Source organism: Lampris incognitus, chromosome 2, assembly GCF_029633865.1.
Source record: "Lampris incognitus isolate fLamInc1 chromosome 2, fLamInc1.hap2, whole genome shotgun sequence".
NCBI classification, from domain to species: domain Eukaryota; kingdom Metazoa; phylum Chordata; class Actinopteri; order Lampriformes; family Lampridae; genus Lampris; species Lampris incognitus.
The window spans coordinates 144377614-144401989 of record NC_079212.1 but is presented as its reverse complement, the minus strand read 5'-3'; the positions used below and the strand labels follow the sequence as shown (position 1 = coordinate 144401989).

The following is a 24376-nucleotide window of genomic DNA, read 5'->3' as shown; positions in this document are numbered from 1 at the left end:
TATGAGAAATGGACACAGGAAACAAAGATGGCGGCGCCCGTTCGGGCCAATAGGAATCGCTCGTCTGGCTGTCGTCACCCGATCCGTACCGGAACCCCGAGTCGTTCAGCGGAAGTGCGGGAATGCGTCTACTTCCTTTGTTTCTTGTTATTTTTCCGTCATCGTCGTCGTCATTATTATTATTATTCTTTTTCTTATTTTATTAAAACAAGGAAAACGTACACAACAAGCCTGGGAATAGATACGAAATGAAGGATGGAAATAAATCAGCAATGGTGGAAATGATGGCACAGTACAATTGCGTGACCATAATACTTAGACACCAGAATAATGACAAATAAAACAGACTAAATAATATTTTACAATTTGTAACACACTTGGGACAGTATTTGGTATGAACCTTAAGCCTGAGCCTCTCTTTGGAGTCCCACCCTCTACAGCACCCAATTTGTCTTTGATAAAACAGCGTGTGTTGGCCTTTACAACTCCTTCAGCGAGGCGCCTCGTTTTATTTAAGTGGAAACGTGTGTCCCCCCCCCCCCCCCACACACACACAATAGCTGCTCAAGGAGATACTACCTCACATCAAAGTTGAAAAATTTAGATTTTCACTTAAAACCCCCAGTAAATCATTTGACATGACCTGGGAGCCCTTTAACGAATATTTGAAGATGGCTACCATTCACCCACATGACAACTAGATGCCCCCCCTTTTTCTTTTTTTTCTTACTTGCCAGAGGGAAGAATTTGGGTGGGAAATGTTATTTGGGTTATCTGAGAACAAGGCTCCCTGTTCAACTTGTAGCCCGAGAACAAGGCTCCCTGTTCAACTTGTAGCCCGAGAACAAGGCTCCTTGTTCTACTTGTAGCCCCAGAACAAGGCTTCCTGTTCAACTTGTAGCCCGAGAACAAGGCTTCCTGTTCTACTTGTAGCCCAAGAACAAGGCTTCCTGTTCAACTTGCAGCCCGAGAACAAGGCTTCCTGTTCTACTTGTAGCCCGAGAACAAGGCTTCCTGTTCAACTTGTAGCCAGAGAACAAGGCTTCCTGTTGAACTTGTAGCTCGAGAACAAGGATTCCTGTTCTACTTGTAGCCCAAGAACAAGGCTTCCTGTTCAACTTGTAGCCCGAGAACAAGGCTTCCTTTTCTACTTGTAGCCCGAGAACAAGGCTTCCTGTTGAACTTGTAGCCCAAGAACAAGGCTTCCTGTTCTACTTGTAGCCTGGGAACAAGGCTTCCTGTTCAACTTGTAGCCTGAGAACAAGGCTTCCTGTTGAACTTGTAGCCCAAGAACAAGGCTTCCTGTTCTACTTGTAGCCCGAGAACAAGGCTTCCTGTTGAACTTGTAGCCCAAGAACAAGGCTTCCTGTTCAACTTGTAGCCCGAGAACAAGGCTTCCTGTTCTACTTGTAGCCCGAGAACAAGGCTTCCTGTTCTACTTGTAGCCGAGAACAAGACTTCCTGTTGAACTTGTAGCCCGAGAACAAGGCTTCCTGTTGAACTTATATCCCAAGAACAAGGCTTCCTGTTCTACTTGTAGCCCAAGAACAAGGCTTCCTGTTCAACTTGTAGCCCGAGAACAAGGCTTCCTTTTCTACTTGTAGCCCGAGAACAAGGCTTCCTGTTGAACTTGTAGCCCAAGAACAAGGCTTCCTGTTCTACTTGTAGCCTGGGAACAAGGCTTCCTGTTCAACTTGTAGCCTGAGAACAAGGCTTCCTGTTGAACTTGTAGCCCAAGAACAAGGCTTCCTGTTCTACTTGTAGCCCGAGAACAAGGCTTCCTGTTGAACTTGTAGCCCAAGAACAAGGCTTCCTGTTCAACTTGTAGCCCGAGAACAAGGCTTCCTGTTCTACTTGTAGCCCGAGAACAAGGCTTCCTGTTCTACTTGTAGCCGAGAACAAGACTTCCTGTTGAACTTGTAGCCCGAGAACAAGGCTTCCTGTTGAACTTATATCCCAAGAACAAGGCTTCCTGTTCTACTTGTAGCCCGAGAACAAGGCTTCCTGTTGAACTTGTAGCCTGAGAACAAGGCTTCCTGTTCTACTTGTAGCCCGAGAACAAGGCTTCCTGTTGAATTTGTAGCCCGAGAACAAGGCTCCCTGTTCAACTTGTAGCCCGAGAACAAGGCTTCCTGTTCAACTTGTAGCCCGAGAACAAGGCTTCCTATTCTACTTGTAGCCCGAGAACAAGGCTTCCTGTTCAACTTGTAGCCAGAGAACAAGGCTTCCTGTTGACCTTGTAGCTCGAGAACAAGGCTTCCTGATCTACTTCTAGCCCGAGAACAACGCTTCCTGTTCAACTTGTAGCCTGAGAACAAGGCTTCCTGTTCTACTTGTAGCCCGAGAAAGAGGCTTCCTGTTCAACTTGTAGCCGAGAACAAGACTTCCTGTTTAACTTGTAGCCCGAGAACAAGGCTTCCTGTTCAACTTATAGCCCGAGAACAAGGCTTCCTGTTCTACTTGTAACCCGAGAACAAGGCTTCCTGTTGAACTTGTAGCCTGAGAACAAGGCTTCCTGTTCTACTTGTAGCCCGAGAACAAGGCTTCGTGTTCAATTTGTAGCCAGAGAGGAGGCTTGGCCATAGAACAAGGCCGGTAAATTGTTTTTAGTCAACCTAAATATGATTCTTCAGGCCTCATCTCCAAAACCGTCAGGGCGAAGAGGGTTGAGATAAAGTATCCGTCTCTCAGCTACCAAAACAACCTGCACTGGATATTTTGTCTTGAATGGACTGAACTGAACGGACTTTATAATTCCATTATAATTCTGTTTATCCTCTTTCAATGTTGTGTTGTGTAAATTGTGTAAACACAACATCCACTGCACGTTGTCTGTCTTTGGAGGGAGATCCCTCCTCTGTTGCTCTCCCTGAGGTTTCCTCCTATTTTTTCTCCCTGTTAAAGGTTTTTTTTTTTACGGAGTTGTTCCTTATCCAATGTGAGGGTCTAAGGACAGGATGTTGTGTTGCTGTAAAGCCCCCTGAGGCAAATTTGTGTTTGTGACATTGCACTATACAAATAAATATGACTTGGCTATTGTTGGGTTGAAATGAAAACCATACATATGGTTCTTTGAGTCCCACCTCAAGAAATCTGGGTTTGAGTCTCAGAGGTGACGTGACCACATACCCCAGATGAGAAAGACATCGTCCTACGGAGGCCAGGTGATTTCTTTGTCCGTTTTCATCTTTTATCAGTTCCTTCTCTTAACTGGTGCATTTTCACTTCGTGGAAGGCACATTGCACTTTGATGATGTAGGAAATGTACCGTTTCTTTGAGTACCACTGATTTTATATGATTAACTTCTATGTAACCGGACGTCGAGGTTTTTGCTTGCAAGGTTAGTCTGGAATTAAACTATGGTAATGTCTTTACTTCTTTCAGCTTCAAAATAATGAGGGACTGTTTTTGTCTTTTCTTGTTTCTGAGAAATAAGAATAATGGCGATGTGCAGAACTGTAGCAACTGCACAGAGGTATAAAGTTGATCAGCCATAGCATGAAGATATGGGAAAGAGTAATAGAAGCTAGGTTAAGAGGAGAGGTGATGATCAGCAGCAGCAGTATGGTTTCATGCCAGGAAAGAGCACCACAGATGTGATGTTTGCTTTGAGAATGTTGATGGAGAAGTATAGAGGAGGCCAGAAGGAGGTACATTGTGTCTTTGTAGTTTTATAGAAAGCATATGACAGGGTGACGAGAGAGGAGGTGTGGTATTGTATGAGGAAGTCAGGAGTGGCAGAGGGGTAGGTAGGAGTGGTGCAGGATATGTGTGAGGGCAGTGTGACAGTGGTGAGGTGTGTGGTAGGAATGACAGATGGGTTCAAGGTGGAGGTGGGATTACATCAAGGATCAGTTCTGAGCCCTTTCTTGTTTGCAATGGTGATGGAAGATGGACGAGATCAGGCAGGAGTCTCCATGGACGATGATGTTTGCGGATGACCTTGTGATCTGTAGCGAGAGTAGGGTGCAGGTTGAGGAGAGCCTGGAGAGGTGGAGGTATGCACTGGAGAGAAGAGGAATGAAAGTCAGTAGGAGCAAGATGGAATACCTATGTGTGAATAAGAGGAATGGTGAGGATGCAAGGAGTGGAGGTGACAAAGGTGGACAAGTTTAAATACTTGGGGTCAACTGTCCAAAGTAAAGGGGAGTGCAGAAGAGAGGTGAAGAAGAGAGTGCAGGCAGGGTGGAGTGGGTGGAGAAGAGTGTCAGGAGTGATGTGTGACAGAAGGGTACCAGCAAGAGTTAAAGGGAAGGTTTACAAGATGGTAGTGAGACCAGCTATGTTGTATGGTTTGGAGACAGTGGCACTGATGAAAAGACAGGAGGCGGAGCTGGAGGTGGCAGAGATGAAGATGATAAGATTTTCACTGGGAGTGATGAAGAAGGACAGGATTAGGAAGGAGTATATTAGAGGGACAGCTCAGGTTGGACGGTTTGGAGACAAAGCAAGAGAGACAAGATTGAGATGGTTTGGACATGTGTGGAGGAGAGATGCTGGGTATATTGGGAGAAGGATGCTGAATATGGAGCTGCCAGGGAAGAGGAGAAGAGGAAGGCCAAAGAGGAGGTTTATGGATGTGGTGAGGGAGGACATGCAGGTGGCTGGTGTGACAGAGGAAGATGCAGAGGACAGGAAGAGATGGAAACGGATGATCCGCTGTGGCGCCCCCTAACGGAAGCAGCTGGAAGCGGTAGTAGTAGTTGTTTCTGATTCATCTTTTTTTTTATTTTTTAAAGGATTTCCCCCCTTTTTCTCCCCAATTATACTTGGCCAATTACCCTCCTCTTCCGAGCATCCCGGTCGCTGCTCCACCCCCTCTGCTGATCCGGGGAGGGCTGCAGAATACCACATGCCTCCTCCCACACATGTGGAGTCACCAGCCACTTCTTTTCACCTGACAGTGAGGAGTTTCACCAGGGGGGGATGTAGCACATGGGAGGATCACACCATTCCCCCCAGTTCCCCCTCCCCCTCGAACAGGCCCCCTGACCGACCAGAGGAGGCGCTAGTGCAGCGACCAGAACACATACCCACATCAGGCTTCCCACCCGCAGACACGGCCAATTGTATCTGTAGGGACGCCCGACCAAGCCGGAGGTGACACGGGATTCAAACCTCTGATCGCCGTGTTGGTAGGCAACAGAATAGACCGCCACGCCACCCGGATGCCCCCTGAGTAGTCTCTGGTGATATATCAAACCTTGTTTCTTGGAAGAAAAATAAATAACTAGTTCACTGAAGGCTCATTAAACTAGTTTCACTCGGTAGAACTTGTAACAACCGAGTGAGTGAAATTAGGCCCCAGATGTGCTTTATTCCATAACAGTACACATGAAGTTGTGTTCCAGAGTCTGGGACAGTGTGCAGGTTATCAGCAGAGATTTCCAGCAGCTGGAATCAACCGGGTGATTAAGGCAATAACAGCTGGAGAAAAAAGAAACGCCTCATGTCCCGTCGGTAACTTTTCTACTTTCTACTACTCGCCGCCTGAGAAAACGCCGATCACGCCATCGTGATCGGCGTTTTCTCATCTTCGAGATCGGAGGACAATGTCTCGACTCTCACGACACGTTTACTTTGGAATCTGCCAGTCAACATTCTTGTATAGGAAACGTCAGATAAGAGTATTAGTGAGAGGACGTCTTCGCCGACACATCACCAGGGCTGGCGTCTGGACGAGGCAACACTTAAAGGATCATTAAAAAAAAAAAAATGTTGTCAAGCTGCAACCTTATAGTCCTGCAGTTCCACACAACCACACGTCAGCGAAATGGGAATAAAAATTCTTTTTATTAATATCTTTTATCCTTCACAAAGGAAGCGTTTACTGAGCACACAGCAGGCACCACAGCCTTCTACTGTCGGCCACCGGGCGGCTCTACGGGGGCGGGGTGGGGGGGGTGGGGTGAAGCGCCTCGTGTGATGGCAGTTTGTTTAGGGGGATGGTTAGGCCGAGGTCAGAGGTCACAGTTTCCAGCGTAGGTCACAGACCAGCGCGATGTGGTCAGAGGGATGCGCCACACTGGGCAGCGCCTGGTGTGTGGTCACTTCCTGGTGGCTGGGCAGAGGAATCACCTGATCCACCTGTGGGGTCACACGCGAGAGGTCGTTAGCCGCATGCAGTTTCATAGCCAGCATGCGCAGGCCACCAACAGTGCTCAAAGTAACGAGTTAGGAGTACTTAGACTACCCCCCCCACCCCTTTCCTCCTCAATTGTACCCGGCTAATTACCCCACTCTTCCGAGGCCGTCCCGGTCGCTGCTCCACCCCCTCTGCCGATCCGGGGAGGGCTGCAGACTACCACATGCCTCCTCCCATACATGTGGAGTCGCCAGCCGCTTCTTTTCACCTGACAGTGAGGAGTTTCGCCAGGGAGACGTAGCGCGTGGGAGGATCACGCTATTCCCCCAGTCCCCCCCCCCCGAACAGGCGCCCTGACCGACCAGAGGAGGCGCTAGTGCAGCGACCAGGACACATACCCACATCCGGCTTCCCACCTGCAGACACGGCCAATTGTGTCTGTAGGGACGCCCAACCAAGCTGGAGGTAACATGGGGATTTGAACCGGCGATCCCCATGTTGGTAGGCAATGAAGTAGACCGCTACACTACCCGGACACCTGTAGTTGGATATGTGTTCTTGTTTTTGTGTTGCATACATTTCATGTATGCAAGTGCATGTAATGAAATGACAAATAAACGTTCCAGATTCCCGATTCCTGATTTTACGACTGTCGATTCTCATTCAGTCAAACAAGTACTTCATGTTTTGACTCTTTGTTTGTTTGATTCAAATCGTTATTAAATGTATGGGTGACACAAGGAGGGAGGACTTCCAGTGAACGGGAATCAGAAGACTCAGTTGGCTTCATGTGATTCTCATTCGCTTGATATAACATAAGGAGAGTTGTGAACAGTGTCATGTCTGGAAAAGAACCACTAGATGGCATCAGAGAACCTCATCAAAGTGGATCTCAATCTCAAGAATCCAGTAGAGGTGAGCAAGTGATTAACATTTCTCATTCAGGGGCCATCCGGATAGCGTGGCGGTCTATTGCGTTGCCTACCAACACGGGGATCGCCGGTTCGAATCCTCGTGTTACCTCCAGCTTGGTCGGGCGTCCCTACAGACACAATTGACTGTGTCTGCGGGTGGAAAGCCGGATGTGGGTGTGTGTCCTCGTCGTTGCACTAGCGCCTCCTCTGGTCGATCGGGGTGCCCGTTTGGGGGGGGGGCGGCAAACTGAGGGGAATAGTGTGATCCTCCCACACGCTACGTCCCCCTGGTGAAACTCCTCACTGTCAGGTGAAAAGAAGCGGCTGGCGACTCCACATGTATGGGAGGAGGATGTGGTAGTCTGCAGCCCTCCCCGGATCGGCAGAGGGGGTGGAGCAGCAACCGGCAAGGCTCAGAAGAGTGGGGTAATTGGCCAAGTACAATTGGGGAGAAAAACCGGGGAAATAAAACAAAAAAACATTTCTCATTCAATGTTGCGGGACTTGAGTCTCTGTGAACGGGATGTGTCGGGTGTGTGGAGGGGGAAGAGAGAGAAATATCGGCATGTCCACAAGTCACGCTACATAAATAAACCATGTCAGTTATAACATGTTTGGCACGTGTGGAGGCGTTGCCATCAGCTGACAGCTCCTTTGTCAGAACGAGTCCCGACTCCCAACTATCTACGAGGAGTCAGTCACTAAGAACGAATCGCTCATGGGTCTTTCGTCAATAAGAATGAGGAATATCAATACCCCCTCTAGTGGTGAAAGTTATAACGTCATTTACCAAAAAGCAATCTTAACTATTGCTGTCCTTGAGTATCATTACCTCCATCTTTCCCGGCTCCAGAAAGATGTAGTCGAGGCATCCGTGGAAGCCGCCCACGTAGTTGGTGTATGCCGGTTCCCCACAGGCGCTGAGCAGGGGGGGGAAGGGGGAAGCCAGCTCCATGCAACAGTCCTCCTCTGGGCCGTTTGAGTTCCAGTCAGGGTGGATCTCTGGAACGTGACCCTGGCCGGCCAACAGGAACACACCTGGGGGTGAGGAAGAGGAGGTGGAAGAGCAGGAAACGAAGAAAGAAAGCCTTGATTAATATATAATAGTATAAATAGTAAATAGGTTAAAAGACAGTAAAGTGTATAAATAGCCTATGATGCATACATGACATCCAGTAAATTGTATGGTATTTCATAAGCATGGTATTTAGCATATAAAATGGAAATCTTCAATCTTAATCTGTCTTTTTCTGTGGCTATAATGAGACTCAACAAAAATAAATTTGGGATTAGAACCCAGGGATCCCCATGTTGTTAGGCAATGGAACAGACCGCTACACATCCCAGGCGCCCATGTTTATCTTAATTGTTAATTTTTTGCATCAGCAATGGGTAAGGGTTGGGTCGGAGGGAGCTGGGGGGGGTTACCAAAATATGGAGGGACAATCATTTCCGATGTATTTGTATGGGGTTTTTTGGACACCCAATGTTCCTTTCAATAAAATATTACTGACATGAAGAAAAAAAACGCGGTGCAGAGCAGCATGAGCCACAGAACCTGCAAACAGCAGCTTTAAATAAATATATGAGGGGGACAGACGACCCCGACACACACGGGGGACTCACGTCACACCAGTCACATACATGGGAGAAGAGACAAGAAAAGACAACAGTCGCACATCAGAGAGAGAGAAGGACACAACAATGAAGCAGGATAACAAAATTATCTGGATGTATAAGATATACTATAAAGAACGTGATGAGGAGGATGCCGAGCGGCGTCCAGGTGGAGCACGTGATGAGGAGGATGCCGAGCAGCTTCCAGGTGGAGCACGTGATGAGGAGGATGCTGAGCAGCATCCAGGTGGAGCACGTGATGAGGAGGATGCCGAGTGGCGTCCAGGTGGAGCATGTGATGAGGAGGATGCTGAGCGGTGTCCAGGTGGAGCATGTGATGAGGAGGATGCTGAGTGAAGTCCAGGTGGAGCATGTGATGAGGAGGATGCTGAGCGGTGTCCAGGTGGAGCACGTGATGAGGAGGATGCTGAGTGAAGTCCAGGTGGAGCATGTGATGAGGAGGATGCTGAGCGGTGTCCAGGTGGAGCACGTGATGAGGAGGATGCCGAGCGGCGTCCAGGTGGAGCACATGATGAGAAGGATGCTGAGCAGCTTCCAGGTGGAGCACGTGATGAGGAGGATGCTGAGCGGCATCCAGGTGGAGCACGTGATGAGGAGGATGCCGAGCAGCTTCCAGGTGGAGCACGTGATGAGGAGGATGCTGAGCGGCATCCAGGTGGAGCACGTGATGAGGAAGATGCTGAGCGGTGTCCAGGTGGAGCACGTGATGAGGAGGATGCCGAGCAGCTTCCAGGTGGAGCACGTGATGAGGAGGATGCTGAGCGGCATCCAGGTGGAGCACGTGATGAGGAAGATGCTGAGCGGTGTCCAGGTGGAGCACGTGATGAGGAGGATGCCGAGCGGCATCCAGGTGGAGCACGTGATGAGGAGGATGCTGTGCGGCGTCCAGGTGGAGCATGTGATGAGGAAGATGCTGAGTGAAGTCCAGGTGGAGCACATGATGAGGAGGATGCCAAGCAGTGTCCAGGTGGAGCACGTGATGAGAAGGATGCTGAGCGGCGTCCAGGTGGAGCACGTGATGAGGAGGATGCCGAGCAGCATCCAGGTGGAGCACGTGATGAGGAGGATGCTGAGCGGCATCCAGGTGGAGCACGTGATGAGGAAGATGCTGAGTGGTGTCCAGGTGGAGCATGTGATGAGGAGGATGCCGAGCAGCGTCCAGGTGGAGCACGTGATGAGGAAGATGCTGAGCAGTGTCCAGGTGGAGCATGTGATGAGGAGGATGCCGAGCGGCGTCCAGGTGGAGCATGTGATGAGGAGGATGCTGAGCGGTGTCCAGGTGGAGCACGTGATGCGGAGGATGCTGATCAGCATCCAGGTGGAGCGACGTGATGAGGAGGATGCCGAGCGGCGTCCAGGTGGAGCATGTGATGAGGAAGATGCTGAGCGGTGTCCAGGTGGAGCACGTGATGCGGAGGATGCTGATCGGTGTCCAGGTGGAGCACGTGATGAGGAGGATGCCGAGCGGCGTCCAGGTGGAGCATGTGATGCGGAGGATGCTGATCAGCATCCAGGTGGAGCGACGTGATGAGGAGGATGCCGAGCGGCGTCCAGGTGGAGCACGTGATGAGGAGGATGCTGATCAGCATCCAGGTGGAGCACGTGATGAGGAGGATGCCGAGCGGCGTCCAGGTGGAGCATGTGATGCGGAGGATGCTGATCAGCATCCAGGTGGAGCGACGTGATGAGGAGGATGCCGAGTGGCATCCAGGTGGAGCACGTGATGAGGAGGATGCCGAGTGGCATCCAGGTGGAGACTTTGAATAATCGAGAGGCTGTCAACTTTTAACACAGACCCTTTTCTGCGTCTTTCCTCTAAAGCTGAGGTTTGTCTTCGGTTTGTCTTGTCCATGACTAAATGTGTTTTTAGTTTTTAGAAAAACAAATTCTTTTTGTTGAAAAAAACCAGGACAGGAACTGTTCATCCACAACCTGATGAAAACCGGACAACTAACGTGTAGGTCAGCTGAATCGGCCATACTAAATTGTTCCTAGGTGTGAATGTGTGTGTGTGTGTCTCGGCCCTGTGATGGCCTGGCGGCCTGTCCAGGGTGTCTCCCCACCTGCCACCCAGTGACTGCTGGGATAGGTTCCACCATCCCCACGACCCTGAGAGCAGGATAAGCAGTTTGGCTCATGGACGGACAGATGGATGTATGGATGGATGGGTGGATGGATGGCTGGACAGATGTATGGATGGATAATGGATGGATGGATGGTCGGACGGACAGATGGATGGGTGGATGGATGGCTGGACAGATGGATGTATGGATGGATGGCTGGACAGATGGATGGCTGGATAATGGATGGATGGATGGACGGATGGATGGATGGTCGGACGGACAGATGGATGGCTGGATAATGGATGGATGGATGGACGGATGGATGGATGGATGGATGGATGGATGGATGGATGGATGGTCGGACGGACAGATGGATGGGTGGACAGATGGATGGATGGATGGATGGATGGATGGACGGATGGATGGATGGTCGGACGGACAGATGGATGGGTGGATGGACGGATGGATTATCCAGCGTTAGACTGTGGCCGTTCCTACAACGCCGAGAGCACTTGAGGTTTACTGACCGTGTGTATAACAGGAATTTCAGAGGTCGGTCAGGAGCTAATCTTTGTGCGTGTGCGTCACTCGCTCGCCACACAGGAAGTGGTCAGCGACAGCTGGACTGTGTTGCAATGTGGTCATGACGTGGGGGGGAACCGCTGCCGGTTCCGGTCTTTATCACCCCGTTCTCTACCTGGTGACGTAGCACGCCAGGAAGCACTTCAACCGAAAGAAATGCGCCCAGTGAGTGTGTGTCCGAGAAAGGGGGGCGTTACCCTGGTTGAGTGGTTTCGTACGGCGTGGGGTAAATTGAGCTCGAGGTGGAGCTAGTGGGATTTGGGGTGGGGGGGCTTTACCTGAGTTAGGGGTGGAATTGAAATCTCCAGAGAAGAGTAGGGGAGCTCCAGGTGCCACCTCACTGATGACATGACTCAGGTGTCGCAAGGCCACGCCCATCTGGATCAGGCGGATATTCCCCCCTTGAGAGAGAGGGAGGGAGAGAGAGAGGATGAGGGAGAGAGAGTGAGAGAGGATGAGGGAGAGAGGTTTTTTTTTTTTTTTTACACAATCAGGGCCTTGGCTTTCTTGCAGAATAAAGCATCTTGAGAGTCCCCCCCCCCCTTTTCCCCCAAGTTGCACTTGGCCAATTACCCCACTCTTCCGAGCCGTCCCGGTCTCTGCTCCACCCCCTCTGCTGCTCCGGGGAGGGCTGCAGACTACCACATGCCTCCTCCCATACATGTGGAGTCACCAGCCACTTCTTTTCCCCTGACAGTGAGGAGTTTCACCAGGGGGGGTGTAGCACATGGGAGGATCACGCCATTCCCCCCGGCTCCCCCTCCCCCCCAAACAGGCGCCTCGATCAACCAGAGGAGGCGCTAGTGCAGCGACCAGGACACATACCCACATCCGGCTTCCCACTCACAGACACGGCCAATTGTGTCTGGAGAGACGCCCGACCGAGCCGGAGGTCAAACGGGGATTCGTACCGGAGATCCCCGTGCTGGTAGGCAACGGAATAGACCGCCACGCTGCCCGGACGCCCCGCATCTTGAGAGTTATCTCCCCTCCCCCATCATTCCTCATGACTAATGAGTTCTTAACGGCTGAATCAATCAGAGGTCAGGGTTTTCACCTGGAGTCGGTCTGGTCCAGGGTAAGAGAAAAGGCTTCTAACAGATTGTACAGTCCAAGTACTTTATGTACTGTCTGTACTTGTGTACTGTACCAGGTATGTGTACCAGGTTCACCAGGTGTGTGCACCAGGTCTTGCCGTCCTGCTAAGCCTTGTCTAAATTCAGTTGCAGCAGCTGCTGGCGTTCACGCCGGCTGTAAGATGGAACTTTTCACCCACTTTCACTTCACGTGAAGCACACTTCATTCTGACACACCAACATGCTGCCGTAGTAAAGTTTGGTTGACTGGTTTACATCACTACATAACTGTACTAATACTACATAACCGTGTACTAATACCTCCAGAACCACACCCAGGCCCAGTCTACTCACTAGATGACAAGAACCGACCAGGCGGGCTGGGCCCGTCGCAGCCATGTTGTTTGTGTTGTTCTCACGTGTGTTGTTTTACCTTTCGGGTGCCAGTAGAGGTGGGTGTTGGCCACGCATATCTTCCGAGAGGGCTCACTCAGGTCCTCAAAAACACTCGCCTAGAGGAAAACAAGAGTCACTGAAAATCATGCAGCAAACGAGTTAAACGATTTAAACACACCCAAGTAGCTGTGGGTGTGCAGCTGAATATGCACTTTCATTTCCCCGAGACAACTTGGAAATAAGGATTTCGAGGCGTCCGGGTAGCGTAGCGGTCTATTCCGCTGCCTGCTAACATGGGGGTCGCTGGTTTGAATCCCCGTGTTACCTCCGGCTCAGTCGGGCGTCCCAACAGACGCAACTGGCCGTGTCTGCAGGTGGGAAGCCGGATGTGGGTATGTGTCTTGGTGGCTGCACTAGCGCCTCCTCTGGTCGGTCGGGGCGCCTGTTCGGTGGGGAGGGGGAACTGGGGGGAATAGCGTGATCCTTCCACGCGCTATATCCCCCTTGTGAAACTCCTCACTGTCAGGTGAAAAGAAGCGGCTGGCGACACCACATGTATGGGAGGAGGCATGTGGTAGTCTGCAGCCCTCTTCGGATCAGCAGAGGGGGTGGAGCAGCGACGGGGACGGCTCGGAAGAGGGGGGTAATTGGCTGGATACAATTGGGGAGAAAAATGAGGGATAAATCCAAAAAAAATAAATAAATAAGGTCGGGGGACACCCAGGACAGGTCAGCAGTCCATCACAGAAGACACACACACACACACATACACACACCAATCTCAGCTATAGACAATTTAGAGAGTCCTGTCCACTGACAAGCAGGTGTTTGGTCTGTGGGAGGAAACTCGGGTGAACACAGGAAAAACATGTAAACTCGTCATAGAAGAGCTGGGCTTGAACCCACGACTAATCTCAAAGATACCGTGCAAGCCCCACAAACTCGTATCTTTCTCTTAATTGCTTTTGACCGAGTCAGAGTAAAGGGAAGCAGTGCAAAAGCAACACAAAGACCCCTCTGCCCCCCCACCACACACACACACACAGCACAGCACAGCACAGCCGTGGCAGCTGCCGCCGTACCTGCAGGGCGGTGGACCTCTGCAGGACCTTGTCTTTTAGGGTGGGGTTTGCAGACACTCTCTCCAGCAGGCCAGCATGGAGGGGGTCAGAGGTCAGCGCCTCGCTCAGTATGATGTCATGGCAACTCAGCAACCTCAGCTTCGACCTAAAAACGGAACGTGAAGTCCAGTTTAAACAACAGGGGTCATGGGGTTACGATGAACGGGGGGATCAGTAAGTCACAACTCGAAGACGCAGTTTGTGTTTTTATTTGCTTTCACCTCAGCTCTGTTAATCTCACACCATATCAACGTTTTAGGGTGCAACATGGGCAGAAAGACTGACCACCAACAGCGGAAGTGGAACTGAGGCCGAGTAAGACCGAGTATTTAAGTATTTAACATCTGTAGGGTTTGGGCGTGTGTGGGCCCTGTGATGGCCTGGCGGCCTGTCCAGGGTGTCTCCCCGCCTGCTGACCAATGACTGATGGGATAGGCTCCGGCATCCCCGCGACCCTGAGAGCAGGATAAAGCGGTTTGGATAATGGATGGATGGCTGGAGGTTTGGGCGGTATCTACTTTTCATACTTTCCTGACCTTTCACCAGGGGTATAAAGTATACGATGGTATTTGTGCAAAAAAAAAAAACAAAACCCCCCCTTAAAGCTGAGCTGTGTAGCCCACGATGCCGTGTGTCTAATATGCAATTAGCCTACTTAGACAAGCATTGCTGGATTTAATGAATAGACAGGAAACAAGCGCCGTTCTTCCATACCTTGCTGGAGGACCTGATGACACGTAACGCGCGGCGGACGCCAACACATCAGCGGGCTGAACAGAGATGAGGTGCGGGTGGTGGCGGCAGACTGGCAGTTGAATAAAATCACATGGCTGATAAACTGCTTTTTAGTTGGGGTCATCCCAAGACAAAGTTATGCTGACGTTTCTCCACCACTTGCAGTCGCCACCTCTCTCAGCTCAGTTGCCCGTTCTACAAGTAGACTGACCTCTGCTGGTGCCTAATGTGCAGTGCAATACAGCCACATCAGTTTAATAGAAAGAGGAGCGTCACGGGCATCCGGGTAGCATAGCGGTCTATTCCTCCGACTTGGTCAGGTGTCCCTACAGACACAATTGGCCGTGTCTGCGGGTGGGAAGCTGGATGTGGGTGTGTCCTGGTCGCTACACAAGCCCCTCCTCCGGTCGGTCGGAGCACCTGTTCGGGGGGAGGGGGAACTGGGGGGAATAGCGTGGTCCTCCCATGTGCTACATCCCCCTGGTGAAACTCCTCACTGTCAGGTGAAAAGAAGCGGCCGGTGACTCCACATGTATGGGAGGAGGCATGTGGTAGTCTGCAGCCCTCCCCCGATCAGCAGAGGGGGTGGAGCAGCGACCGGGACGGCTCAGAGAGAGGGGTGATTACCCTGCTCTCAGGGTCGTGGGGATGCTGGAGCCTGTCCTAACAGTCATTGGTCAGCAGGCGGAGAGCCTTGATACCTTTTGTCCAATCCTGAACTGAGCCTGAAACTGTAAGTTACCCCGAGGGTACGTTTTCATGCCATACCAACCGACACCGTGTGACTGGACGGTGACCCCGAGTCTGGTACAGTGTTGTTGATGAGCCATGTGTGTCTAATGCTGTCTGAGACATGTGCACTGCGGGCCCACCTGCGGTAGAAGGTGCCGAGTCCTTCGTGCTGCTTCTCTTTGACCCTGAAAACACCGTCCAGACCAAAGGCGTCGAGCGCAGGGCCGAGACTGTCAACGAACACCCCTGCGGAGGAGAACATAGGAGATGAAGTGAAACCAGATGTAATACCCAGCGTCCGAGAGGACAACGCCTGATGACACCAAGTCGACACTGACTGGGACGTCTTTTGAGGACAACTTTAAGAGCCTGGTTAGAATTCAATACCAGTTTTACAGACGGGATTCTGTAGTTTCGACATAAATAATAACCACCTCAAAGCTTATTGTTGTCTTCTCGATAGCGTTGGTGATTCATGGTAGCTGCTCACCTTCTCAAACTCAACACTACACCTGCCCTCTTCTTCCTCACTTGGCTGCTATGGTGAGGAAGTCACAGGGAGGTGAATCAGTTCACCTGGACACAACGTTTATTAGGAGAAACGTTTCATCACTCAGCTAAAGGGCCCTGACACACCAGGCCGACGGTCGGCCAATGTCGGGCCGTCGGTGAGCGTCTGTGACTCTAGTTTTTGTGGCGTGTCCCGCACCGTCGGCACTAGTCGGACCCCCGTTGGCAGCTTTTTGGCCGATTCCGCATGTTGAGTCGGCGGAGCCCGTCGCTGAGAGAGATCACTCTGATTGGCTGTTCAGCTTGGCGAATCAGTGCTAAGCTAGCGAATCACGGCTGTCGGCTGTAGTCCTTTCGGCGTGTTGAAGTGCTACTTTTTGTCCCAGATGGCAGGCGATGTGACGCGACTCAACAGTCAGCCTTCGTCGCTGCTAGTCAGTTTGGTGTGTCTGAGCCCTAAGTGACCTCTTCAGTCTCAGCTGGCTGCAGGTATCCCCATCCTTATAAACAATAAAGTGGCATAACGACCCAAACCAACGACCAGGTTCATATGCAAATTACCATGACCTAGAGTTACAATGGTCATGTGTACTATTCACAGAGGGTTGGGGAATGTTTTCAATCATAGCATTGTAAGATGGTGACAGAAGTAATCTTAGCCCCCCCAGTTCAGGGATGGTCGTTCCCTCTTCACATAGACGGCCTCTTTGACGCCCCGTTCAAACCAGCGTTCCTCCCTATCAAGGATGTGCACATCCTCATCCTTGAAAGAGTGGCCACGGGCCTGTAGATGGTGTAGAGTGTGTAGCTGGTGTAGACTGTGTAGATGGTGCAGACTGTGTAGATGGTGTAGACCAGGGGTGTCAAACTCCAGGCCTTGAGGGCCGCAGTGTCTGCAGGTATTTGTTGCAACCATGCACTACACCACCTGATTAAACTAGTTCCTTTCCCTCCTTGATCCAGGAGGTGAGCTAATTAGTGAAATCAGGTGGTGTAGTGCACGGTTGCAACAAATACCTGCAGACACTGCGGCCCTTGAGGCCTGGAGTTTGACACCCCTGGTGCAGACTGTGTAGATGGTGCAGACTGTGCAGATGGTGCAGACTGTGTAGATGGTGCAGACTGTGGAGTCCTGGCCTGATCTGTTAGCTCTCCTGTGTTGTGCCATCCTCTTGGCCAGCGTCTGTTTAGTTTCCCCGATGTACAAGTCACGGCAATCCTCCTGACACTTAACAGCTACACTATATTGTTGCGTTTGTGCCGGGGGACCCGATCCTTGGAGTGGACCAACTTCTGGCTCAGCGTGTTTTGGGGTTTGAAAGCAACTGAGACACAGTGTTTGGGAAAACGCGTCTCAAGTGTTCCGACACTCCCACCACATACAGAATCACCACTGGTTTAGACTTAAGACAGCTGTTGTCCTTCTCCTCTCTTGGATCGGCTGCTGCACTGTCTGGGCGTCTCCCTGGCTTTGACAAACGCCCAGTTAGGATGACCACACTTAACCAGGGCCTGTTTAATGTGGGGTTTCTCCCCTTCCCCGGCCGCTGTGTCGGTGGGGACGTTGTCAGCTCGGTCTCCAGCGTCCTGATGACTCCTAGTTTGTGCTCCAGTGGATGATGAGAGTCAAACCTTAAGTACTGATCAGTATGTGTTGGTTTACAGTAAACATCAACAATCAAATGTCCCCCATCACCAACTGTAATTTCACAGAGTAAGAAGTCATTTGAGTGATGACACGTTTCTCTCAATAAACGTTGTGTCCAGATGAACTTATTCAACTTTCTGTGAGTTCCTTACCTGGCCTATTGAGCATGCATTAGGAAATATGATGAGGATGGACAGCACTACTAACCCTGTCATTTTTCCTGGCAAATCCTACCAGACACTAACCAATACAACGAGCATCTAGTGAAGGGCTCATAATGTGGATATTGATGGATTATCTTTAGGTATCAGAAAATATTTAAAAAAAAAAGACATTTCCTTACTTGTACATTTTGAGGATAGTAGCTTTATGGTAATGACCCCCCCCCACCCCATGAACATACTGAATTTGAGACAAGATCCTTCAAGATTAATTTCTGCTGTAAATTAAACATGTCGCCCTTAGTAGACCTCCGCTTTACCTGTATCAACTTCCTGTAGGCAGATGATGTCAGCGTTGTATCCTGCAAGCTCCTTCTTGACCAGGTTCTGCCTGTAGTCCAGCTGCAGGGCGTAGGGGGCGCAGTAGGGGTAGAGGACGGTCTTTGACAAGTCTGTCTGGGCGTAGATATCAGCCAAGATGTTATACGACACCACTCTCACCGTCTGCTCATCTGTCCCTTTAAGCGTGTACATGTGCCTGTTGTCAAACGTGCACGCTCCTGGTCCAGCCTCCACGGTTCCCGTGGAAACCAGCTCCTTGGGCGGCCCGGGACGCGCGCCGTCTTTCGGTGTGCAGTGAAGTTTGAGCCTGGAGCCGATGTCCTGATTGGACGGGATGTGGACCCGCCCACTGCCCGCTACGGTCCACACCGCTTCCTGTTCTTGCCCATCCTCTCCTGGTTCAGGGCTAGGAGCAGAAAACAAGGAGAGGTCAGATGCCAGAGCCTAACCTTCAAGAGACCCTCTGCTAACCTGAGGAATCGAGGATTTTAACTGGCAAGTCATCTTATACGAGTTGAGAGGACTACAGAAATATGGAGGATCACACACCTCTGTCAGCCAAAAACACCCGTCGATACTGAACACGCATGTTGACATTTCACACTTGCATTGCGTACACAACACATCACAGCGGAAGTGCATTGTGCCGGTACCATGAGGGAGCACTGGCCAGGGGACTGGAAGAGATTCAGATTTTCTCTGTACCATCCAACACAGCTGAGCAGTCACGCAGAACCTTCGCTCCGATGTTAGAGTCAAGTCAAGTCACATTTATTTATAGAGCAAACAACAACCCACACTGACCAAAGTGCTACACAGACCAGAGCAGGTAGCTAACACACAACTACAAGGAACACCGACATAGACAACAAGGCACACACAACACATCAGACATAGGCACCAGCCAGACATCAGCCACACCAGGAAGTTCCAAGCCGGGACTTAAAAGAGTCGATGGAGGGGGCAGCTCTGATAGGGAGATGGGGACGCTGTTCCACAGAGTGGAGAGGAGAGGAGTCTGTTTCCTCCCAGCAACAGAAACTGGTTTGAATTAAGATTCAAGTTCAGGAGAGGAGTCTGTTTCCTCCCTGCAACAGAAACTGGTTTGAATTAAGATTCAAGTTCAGGAGAGGAGTCTGTTTCCTCCCTGCAACAGAAACTGGTTTGAATTAAGATTCAAGTTCAGGAGAGGAGTCTGTTTCCTCCCAGCAACAGAAACTGGTTTGAATTAAGACTCAAGTTCAGGAGAGGAGTCTGTTTCCTCCCTGCAACAGAAACTGGTTTGAATCAAGACTCAAGTTCAGGAGAGGAGTCTGTTTCCTCCCAGCAACAGAAACTGGTTTGAATCAAGACTCAAGTTCAGGAGAGGAGTCTGTTTCCTCCCTGCAACAGAAACTGGTTTGAATTAAGACTCAAGTTCAGGAGAGGAGTCTGTTTCCTCCCAGCAACAGAAACTGGTTTGAATTAAGACTGAAGTTCAGGAGAGGAGTCTGTTTCCTCCCAGCAACAGAAACTGGTTTGAATTAAGATTCAAGTTCAGGAGAGGAGTCTGTTTCCTCCCTGCAACAGAAACTGGTTTGAATTAAGACTGAAGTTCAGGAGAGGAGTCTGTTTCCTCCCAGCAACAGAAACTGGTTTGAATTAAGATTCAAGTTCAGGTTTCGCATGAGCCAACTAAGTTTGAACACAGTGGGAGTTTGTCTTGATGGAGGTTCAACATGAAGACACGACGACATGAATACTATTATTTATTTATTTTTTTGGCATTTCCCCCCTTTTTCTCCCCAATTGTACTCGGCCAATTACCCTATTTGACGAGTCGCCCTGGTCTCTGCTCCACCCCCTCTGCTGATCCGGGGAGAGCTGCAGACTACCACATGCCTCCCCTGATACACGTGGAGTCACCAGCCGCTTCTTTTCACCTGACAGTGAGGAGTTTCACCATGGGGGACGTAGTGTGTGGGAGGATCACGCTATTCCCCCCAGTCCCCCCCCCCCGAACAGGCGCCCTGACCGACCAGAGGAGGCGCTAGTGCAGCGACCAAGACTCATACCCACATCTGGCTTCCCAACCACAGTCACGCCCAATTGTGTCTTTAGGGACGCCCAACCAAGCCGGAGGTAACATGGGGATTCGAACCAGCGATCCTCGCGCTGGTAGGCAACGGAATAAATCGCAGCGCTACCTGGACGCCCGACATGAATACAATTTTGTACAACATAAAAAATATAATCTACCAGTATCCTGACCCAGGTCTGTCAAGGATGGTGTGGTGGCTGTCTGTGGACCAGTCTACCCACGATGCTGAACAAAGTCACACACCGGCGTCCTCCAGAGGACAGTCGTACTCGCTTCGAGTGACCGCCGATGATGATGACATCACACATTTTGTTTTATTCCGTTTAAGACGGCACTTTTCTTGTATTCTTAACTGTACCAACAAGGCCAGGTAAAATTCCCGGTGCGTGTAATGCACACGGCAGTAAGTCCACCTGGTTCTGAAATAACGGCCGTGGAAGATACTGCAGTGGGAGGTGGACTGTGTGCAAATGGCAGCAACCAGTACCGACATCTACACATAGATGTACCCAGAGGTATGTAAAGTTTCAGTACCTTGAATTAACCTTTTCTTTGTACCAGGTAAACTCGCAGTCCTCCAGGTGCCCGAATTCGATGTCTACCTTGGGGCAGACGGGGAAGCCGGCCAGCAGGGAGGCCGGCAGCTCGGCGGCGGTGAAAGTGGGGGCGTTCCTCTGGACGGCGTATCGGACCTCCCCGATGTGCAGCTCAGCCCCGTCCTGTGTGGAGACATTTTACATGTACTGGAGCAGCGTAGAAATGCAGAGGCTTATTTTTCTCTCACGGTGATCAGTAACTTTCCACTGAGGCACGAAGCGTCTGTTCAGCTACACAACAACTAACCGATACAAGCCGGTGAGAACACACTACGTGCATGACCTTGAGAACACAATAAGTCTTTCTGTACCAGAGAAGACGTTTCTATTCTAGTACATAAATGCTTATCAACTGACCTCATGCTCGGGTGCATTTCTCTCCCTGGATGTATGACATAAAATCACAACGTAAGAGACTTTGCTCATTTACCAGGTAAAGAAACTAGGAGACTTTGTTAGCAGGTGCGGGAGTTGATTAAACACAAAATCAAGATACTAAAACCGTTACGAATTGACTATCGCAGGCTTTCCCCTGAATCACGATGTTGAAGCATAATGTCATGATTCCCACATCGCTGAATGTCTGAATATGAGAACGTTTACTCAGGGAAGCAAACTCATCTTTTACGCTTCTGCAGTACATGGGGGCTTAAAGGATCTCTTCAGTTAGCTTTTTTCTTTCTCTTTTACAACCTGGGTCTTATTACTGTAGTTTTTATAATCATTTATGTTAATTTGGTGGCCTGTCCAGGGTGTCTCTCCGCCTGCCACCCAATGACTGCTGGGATAGGCTCCAGCATCCCCGCGACCCTGAGAGCAGGGTAAGTGGCTTGCATAATGGATGGATGGATGGATGGATGTCAATTTAACTCAAATTCAGGACCCCTGCTGAACTCAGTGTCTCATGGGACAAATGAACACCACGTCAGACATGTCTCAACAAGTGTAATTTAACCCGATGATCTAAACCACACATTTGGAAGTGAAATCCAAAGTGAAAGTTCAAGGTCGTTACCTGAAATGTGCAATATGAACAATGGTGGATGACATTGCTGATCTACTTCCTGGTTCACCCTGCAAGAAGTAGCAGCCTGTACTTACCATAGGTAGTGGTAACCATCCATAAACTAGCCGGCGAGCACACTAGAGAACACACTTCCCAGATGGAGAGGAGTCTGAGCATCACTCCCATTCATGACGGCGACATTTCCACCCATCCATCCATTATCCAAACCGCTTATCCTGCTCTCAGGGTTGCGGGGATGCCGCAGCCTATCCCAGCAGTCATCGGGCAGCAGGCGGGGTCGACACCCTGGGCCAGGGGTGAGCAATCCCATCCAGAAAGGGCCAGTGTGGGCAAAGGCCCCCTGCTCCAACCAAGCAGCCACACACCCGATCCCACTGATCAACCAGTAGAGTCTTTGCTGAGTGACTTCGGGGGCACAGGTGTGCAACAAAATCCCCACCCACACCGGCCCTCACCCTGGACAAGGGTGCCCACCCCTGCCCTGGACAGACCGCCAGACCATCACAGGGCCGGGAATGTCATCATAAGACTGGTACTAAATATCTTTGGTGTGACTACTAGTAAAAACTATGACTAGTAAACATCGAAAACCATTCACTTGAATGGAGTCACAGCAGTCAGTGGATTCACTATGTGTAGAGTCCAACAGAAGAGCCTCTTTGAGCGCGCTGACCTCTAGCAGGGTGCCCAAAACGGAGGACGCGAACATTCTAACAGTTTCAAGATCACCAGTTTATACAATGTGTCATCTGCCAGAACGTCTCCCGGTCGGTGTCCCGGGGCAGCTGGTAGGGGGGTGCTTACATTAACTGAATCTGCTGTGTGTTGCGACTGTACAGAGAAGCCATAGATGATGGACAGTCAGGGACACGGTCTGACTGACACACTGGGGGGGGGGGGTAAAGGAGAGACGTTTAACACTCCTGATCACTGGTCCCATAAGACACCGTTGTGTAAAGCTGCCCAGAACGATGTCTGTGAGTCAAACCGAGACGAAAATAAGACCCCCCCCCCCCCCAATTATAAAACAACGCTATGGATTATCGCAGTTTAGCGCATAGGCGGGGGATGAAGCCCTAAAGTATCGCGATACCGAACCGCAGCATCGCGATGTGCACCGGTGGGACAGGGGGTGGGGTGGGGGGGGTGTCCCAGCCGGCTCTTCTTCAACATAAAGAAAACCAATCATCACCTGCCACGCCTCCGCGTTCACCACATCCTCCGCCACCGGATCCCCGTCGCGGAGCAGCCTGACGTCGGCGGGCTCCGGGGCCTCGGAGGGCTGCTGGCCCTTGTTTCTCTTGGACTTCTTGGCCCTGCCCTGGCCTTTGGCGACGTTCTTGGCGATGCGGGCCAGGACTTTGCCCAGCTCCTCGCTCTGGTCCCGCAGCATGTGCCTGCGGCTGCCGTCCAGCACGAAGGAGATGGTGAGCTTGGGCTCCCCGGCGACGCACCTCACGTCCGCCCGCTCCATCCCGCCGAGGAGCCGGCGGGCGGCGAAAGCCACAGCCCTGTAGCGCGACAAGAGTCTGGAGACAGCCGACGCCGGGTTGCCGAACATAAGTCCCCGGGCACGGGAGGGGGGGGGGCGGCGGCGGAGCCGAAATAGAAACGGGGACACGTCGGAGAGCGGCCGGGGAAACGCCGAGAGCCCGCCTGGGCGGGAATCTACTGGCGTGAGACGGGAGCGAACTTCCACACCGCGAAGGTCCTCCTGTGTACCAACCGCAGCGGGCGTCTCGGTTCGGCCGCCGGGGGGTGGGGGTCGAATTCGGGTCTAAAAACAGGGGACGTTATTTCACGCCGAGGGTCTCCGCCTAAATAACTAGCGAGTCGCTGTTCCGTCACCCGTGAGGCGACCCGAGCTCTCCGTCAACTTACGCCATGTGGAATTTCTTCTTCCTGTTTGGACAGCGACTACTTCCGGCTTGCTGACCCTGACGTGGTAACGTGTGCGTGTCAGCTCGTTACCGCCACCACGCGGTTTAAGCGTGAATAATACGTTTTTGTTTTTTTTTGTGGGCGCTTTTCGGAGCCCTCAAGGACACCTTACAGCAGTGTTTCTCAACCGGGGGTCCGCGGACCCCTAGTGGTCCGTGGTGTAATTGCAAGGGGTCCGTGAAAATAAAATATCTTTTAAAAAAAAGATCCTATGACATTTATAGAAATAGGATTATTTTACTCAAATGTGACTGAGACCTTTATCTACCTAAACTATAAAGGGTAACAGGACTTTTTTCTCTAATTACATCTGTTTCACAAGTGTAATTTATTGTATTTTAATAAGAGATCTCGCTCCCGTTTGCATTGTTAAAAGTTACTGCATAAAAATTCTGTTGTTACATATATCTGAAAGTTACTGCATACATATTGTGTTTTGTTACATATATCTGAAAGTTACTGAATACATATTCTGTTTTGTTACATATATCTGAAAGTTACTGAATACATATTCTGTTTTGTTACATATATCTGAAAGTTACTGCATAAGAATTCTGTTTTGTTAACTATATCTAAGTTACAACTGAAAGCTCTTATTTTTGCCCCAAAGAGTGAATAAATGCTATAATGCAATTTAAAATGCAGTTTCTACTGTTTCTATCAAATTGCAACCCCCCTCCCCCAAGATCAGGTGGAGGGGTCCTCAGGGTAGATCAAAAATACGCAGG

The 24376-nt window shown here is 50.6% G+C and overlaps 1 protein-coding gene across 1 annotated transcript; it reads right to left on the bottom strand.

Moving 5' to 3' along the window:
* Positions 1 to 5781: 5781 nt before the first annotated feature.
* pde12 (phosphodiesterase 12) lies at positions 5782 to 23639 on the bottom strand. Its single transcript, XM_056274408.1, has 9 exons — positions 22900 to 23639; positions 20619 to 20803; positions 17983 to 18410; positions 15484 to 15589; positions 13838 to 13982; positions 12793 to 12871; positions 11562 to 11684; positions 7833 to 8038; positions 5782 to 6088 (listed from the first exon to the last, which is right to left on the bottom strand). The coding sequence occupies exons 1-9, from the start codon at positions 23266 to 23268 to the stop codon at positions 5969 to 5971; spliced, it is 1761 nt and encodes a 586-aa protein (XP_056130383.1). The 5' UTR covers positions 23269 to 23639; the 3' UTR covers positions 5782 to 5968.
* Positions 23640 to 24376: the final 737 nt, after the last annotated feature.

Excerpts from the sequence above, each read along its gene's own strand:
- pde12 (XM_056274408.1), bottom strand. The coding sequence starts at position 23,268 with ATGTTCGGCAACCCGGCGTCGGCTGTCTCCAGACTCTTGTCGCGCTAC. Across the intron at positions 15,590-17,982 it reads CCTACAGGAAGTTGATACAG|GGGTGTTCGTTGACAGTCTC; the intron begins GTAAAGCGGAGG and ends TCTCCTCCGCAG. Across the intron at positions 6,089-7,832 it reads TGGAGCCGGGAAAGATGGAG|GTGGATCAGGTGATTCCTCT; the intron begins GTAATGATACTC and ends GTGACCCCACAG.